Here is a 4733-nt window from a genome sequence, read left to right as displayed (position 1 = left end):
AAAAAGCACATAAATGCAGCATAAAAGTAATCCATGATAGGTGTAGAAAAGAAACAGACAACAACAACTCCTGAGAGGAAACCATCCTCACCAGATACACAGCAGCACTGTAATGCTACACACACACACGCGCACACACACAGACGCGCACACACAGAGCAGCACACGAGTGCACACACACACACACACACAGACAGACAGACAGACAGACACGCACACACAGACACGCGCACACACACACATGCACGCACACAAGCGCACGCACACAGACACGAACACACACACGCGCGCACACACAAACACGCGCACACAGACAGACGCGCACACAGACAGATGCGCACAAAGACAGACGCGCACAAAGACAGACGCGCACACAGACAGACGCGCACAAAGACAGACGTGCACACAGACAGACGCGCACAAAGACAGACGCGCACACAGACAGACGCGCACACAGACAGACGCGCACACAGACAGACGCGCAGACAGACGCACAGACAGACAGCGCAGCACAAAGACAGACGCCAGCAGCACACAGACAGACGCGCACAAAGACAGACGCGCACACAGACAGACGCGCACACAGACAGACGCGCACACAGACAGACGCGCACAAAGACAGACGCGCACACAGACAGACGCGCACAAAGACAGACGCGCACACAGACAGACGCGCACACAGACAGACGCGCACAAAGACAGACGCGCACACAGACAGACGCGCACAAAGACAGACGCACAAAGACAGACAGACGCGCACAAAGACAGACGCCACACAGACAGACGCCACAGACACAGACAGACGCCAGACACAGACAGACGCGACACAGACAGACGCGCACAGACAGACAGACAGACGCCAGACACAGACAGACGCGACAAAGACAGACGCAGCACACAGACAGACGCCAAGACACAGACAGACGCCAAGACACAGACAGACGAGCGACAAAGACAGACGCGCACACAGACAGACGCCAAGACACAGACAGACGCGCACAAAGACAGACGCGCACAAAGACAGACAGACAGACGCGCACACAGACAGACGCGCACAACTATTAAACTTGGCGAATCTCACGAAACCGCTCAAGGCAAGTCCAGGCCAAATAATCAGATGTTATGTTGCATCAAAACAATTTCCTCTATTGAGGATTTTTTTTTATTACTATAAATCTCCACTTTTACTTTCACTTCCCCACTCTTTTCTTTTGGGTGATTCGCGTTCTTCGTACATATCGCCATTTACTGGCAGGGAGGAGAATTTATAGTACAAAAAGGACTTATTTTAGCCTGCTCTGTTTCTCACCCACACTTATCACATCACTTCTGAAGACAAACCACTGAGCACTTTTATGCTGCCTTTATGTGCTTTTAGGAGCTTCAAAATCCTGGTCATCATTCACTTGCATTGTATGGACCTACAGAGCTGAGATATCCTTCTAAACATCTTCACGATGAGAGTTTTCTTTTTTGTGTGTACTGTCCCTTTAAATACTAAAAGAACTCTGCAATGTTGTGACTTGTGATCAGAATATCCGATTATAACTCATTATTGATCTATGAATAGAAACTCACTGGCAGCTCCTCTGGATCTGTGCCTGTTGACTTGCACTGAGATGAAATTTGAAATTAGAGGTCTGTATGGTTCCTCCAAATGTGGGCTCTGAAATAAGAAGACAAGAAGAGGATTTATCATTTTCATAATGAAGATCCACATCATCATGTGATCAAATGTAACCAAAACACCGCCAGTACAGCCAACCAACGTTATGATGAGATGTTGCATGGCGTTTCACATTGGTGTCGTACCTAGTGGTGTAGGGGGCAGAATGGTGTCCAGTGTTTGGCAGAAGGGCAGTTTCATCATCTGCTGTTCTGTAGAGATGGGGACCGGTGTTTCAGGCTTGCCAGGAGAGACATCCTCTGGCATGGAGATCATCTCTACAGGATTGGGTGTAATTCGACTGGGGTTTGAGCTCCGCCGGGCATTTTTAGAAACCTGTCGGAGTTTGTGGAGTTCTCTGACAGCTAACAGCATCTCAGGTGAGCACTCGTTCTGCAGCAGATCCGTCACTCTCTTTAGAAGGTCTTTCTTCAGGCCACTTTTACTCTTGCCCATCTGAGAGAGCAGAGAGCGAAGTTCTGTCACCCGTAAGGCCTCCAGCATTACCTGCAGGACAGGTGAGGTACTGCACATGTGAAGATGACTTCACAACACAGTTTTTATGGGTGCTATTTGTTACTTAAGCTTGTGCTGTTGTGTCAGTGATTGAAGGAGCACTGTGGAAGTAAACTATAGCAAGTTTAACACATGAAAAGTAAGTTTTGGCTACGGTCATTTGGGTGCACTACGTTGTGCCTCTATTTAGAGTCAAAATATATCTGAACATATTCTCTTCCATTCGTTTCTAATTGTATATAACATGTTTGTTGAAATACTCATGCATTTAAGAGTGTAGTTGTATGGGGCCTGGGTAGCTCTGCGAGTATTGATGCTAGCTATCCCACCTGGAGTCGCCAGGGTGTGCTGAGTGACTCCAGCCATGTCTCCTTAGCAACCAAATTGGCCCGGTTCGCTAGGGAGGGTCTGGGCATCTCTGTGAGTTTTGACGCTAGCTATCACACCTGGAGTCGCCAGGGTGTGCTGAGTGACTCCAGCCAGGTCTCCTTAGCAACCAAATTGGCCCGGTTGCTAGGGAGGGTCTGGGCATCTCTGCGAGTATTGACGCTAGCTATCCCACCTGGAGTCGCCAGGGTGTGCTGAGTGACTCCAGCCAGGTCTCCTTAGCAACCAAATTGGCCCGGTTGCTAGGGAGGGTCTGGGTATCTCTGTGAGTATTGACGCTAGCTATCACACATGGAGTCGCCAGGGTGTGCTGAGTGACTCCAGCCAGATCTCCTTAGCAACCAAATTGGCCCGGTTGCTAGGGAGGGTAGAGTCACATGGTGTAACCTCCTTGTGGTGGTGATTAGTGGTTCTCGCTCTCAATGGGGCGTGTGGTGAGTTGTGTGTGGATCGTGGAGATGTTGGATGGATGCTGCTGCGAGTCTCCACGGTGTCATGCACAATGAGTCACGTGATCAGATGTGCGGATTGATGGTCTCAGACGCGGTGGCAACTGAGATTCGTCCTCCACCACCTGGATTGAGGCAAGTAACCGCACCACCACGAGGACCTACTAAGTAGTGGAAATTGGGGATTCCAAAATTGGGAGAAAAGGGGATACATTTTTTTTTTTTTTATAAAATTGTAGTAAAAAAAACAGTTGCACACACAATGACAAATATACAGTACACAAACACACACACACACACTGAATCCTATAGCGGGGAAAGTTGTCACAGTGAAAACCTGCTGTTTTATTGACACTTTTTTGAGAAAAGTATGAAATATCTCTAAATTTAAAAGACTGACATCTGCCGAAACATATTAGTATAGTGTGTGTGTGTGTGTGTGTGTGTGTATAGGGCTTACAAAAATTACAACAATCAGAATTAATCAATTTTATAAAATAACAACATATTGAATATTATGCTACATACAATATATTTACTCTTGTCCTGAGAACAACAATAAAAATGTTACTTCATTATATATTTCACTCCTGAATGTTTGCCAGTGTAGTTTTATTGTGTTCACCGAAAAGATTAGTTATTAGGCCTATAGGATTCACACACATATTAAAAAAATAATAAATCTAATTTAAGACAGTTTTGCTAGAAAAAATTAATAATAATAAATATGCAATTGGAGTTCTGATTGTAGCTGTAACTATCAACTATGTTGCGATCGCGTTTGCGGCGGTAAATCTCTCATCTTAAAAATAAGGCCGAAAATGAAATGACTTACCATGGCTTCCGGAACACCGGTGGACATAATCACGCAGAATCGGCGAATATCCCTCAAGATTTGTTTTTAGCGTGAAGTTCGCTAAAAATACCTAAAACATCGAGAGCGGCGGCAGAAACGACGATCATACGTCACCAAACAAAGCGAGTCAGAGTCACGTGACCAGAAGTGTTAACTGAGAGCTGAAGTAAATATACGCGTCATTTAAGACGTTTGTGATATTATTTGTGTGTTTCGGCGCGTCATATGTGCATAAATGTCCTCCGGTGTTTTTACACAGTTTTATATCTGTTGCGACTGACAACTTTTAATACTGCCGCGCTCATGATCTGTATCGGATAGGGGTTGAGCTCAGTGGCTCTGTTCAACATAAAATACTAGCGAACTTCTTAGTGCGAAGTATACACTGCGTGCTGCGTACTACAAAAATGGTGACTGAAACCATATCCAGTATGCGACGATAAACATCTCAAACAGTAGTATGCTACGACTTTTTGCGTACGGCATGATTAATTCAACCAATGGCGAATAACCATCTTGTAAATAAGTTATTTTATTATTTTGCTTTTTTAGAGTGATTTTGTAAAAAAAAATCTATAATATATTAAAATGATAATAATAAATAAAATTATTATATTAAAAAATATTTTATAAAAATATATATAAAATTATTTTAGCCTATTTATATATATATATATATATATATATATATATATATATATATATATATATATATTATTTTAGCTTATATATATATATATATATATATATATATATATATATATATATATATATATATATATATATATATATATCATGACGTATAGGCCTAACGCTACATTCAATATTGAATAGACGACAGAATTATAGGCCTAATATT

General features: G+C 43.4%; 1 protein-coding gene across 1 annotated transcript in view; it reads right to left on the bottom strand.

Moving 5' to 3' along the window:
* Positions 1-3942, bottom strand: part of pias4b (protein inhibitor of activated STAT, 4b) — a 16417-nt gene extending 12475 nt beyond the window's left edge. Inside the window, 3 exon segments of the mRNA XM_052129471.1 lie at positions 1567-1666; positions 1813-2173; positions 3854-3942. Coding sequence (XP_051985431.1) covers positions 1567-1666; positions 1813-2173; positions 3854-3880 — 488 coding nt within the window. The 5' untranslated portion in view covers positions 3881-3942.
* Between the last annotated feature and the right edge of the window lie 791 nt (positions 3943-4733).

This window comes from Xyrauchen texanus, chromosome 6 (genome assembly GCF_025860055.1).
Source record: "Xyrauchen texanus isolate HMW12.3.18 chromosome 6, RBS_HiC_50CHRs, whole genome shotgun sequence".
In the NCBI taxonomy this organism is placed as follows: Eukaryota; Metazoa; Chordata; class Actinopteri; order Cypriniformes; family Catostomidae; genus Xyrauchen; species Xyrauchen texanus.
This window is presented reverse-complemented; position numbering and strand designations above follow the sequence as displayed.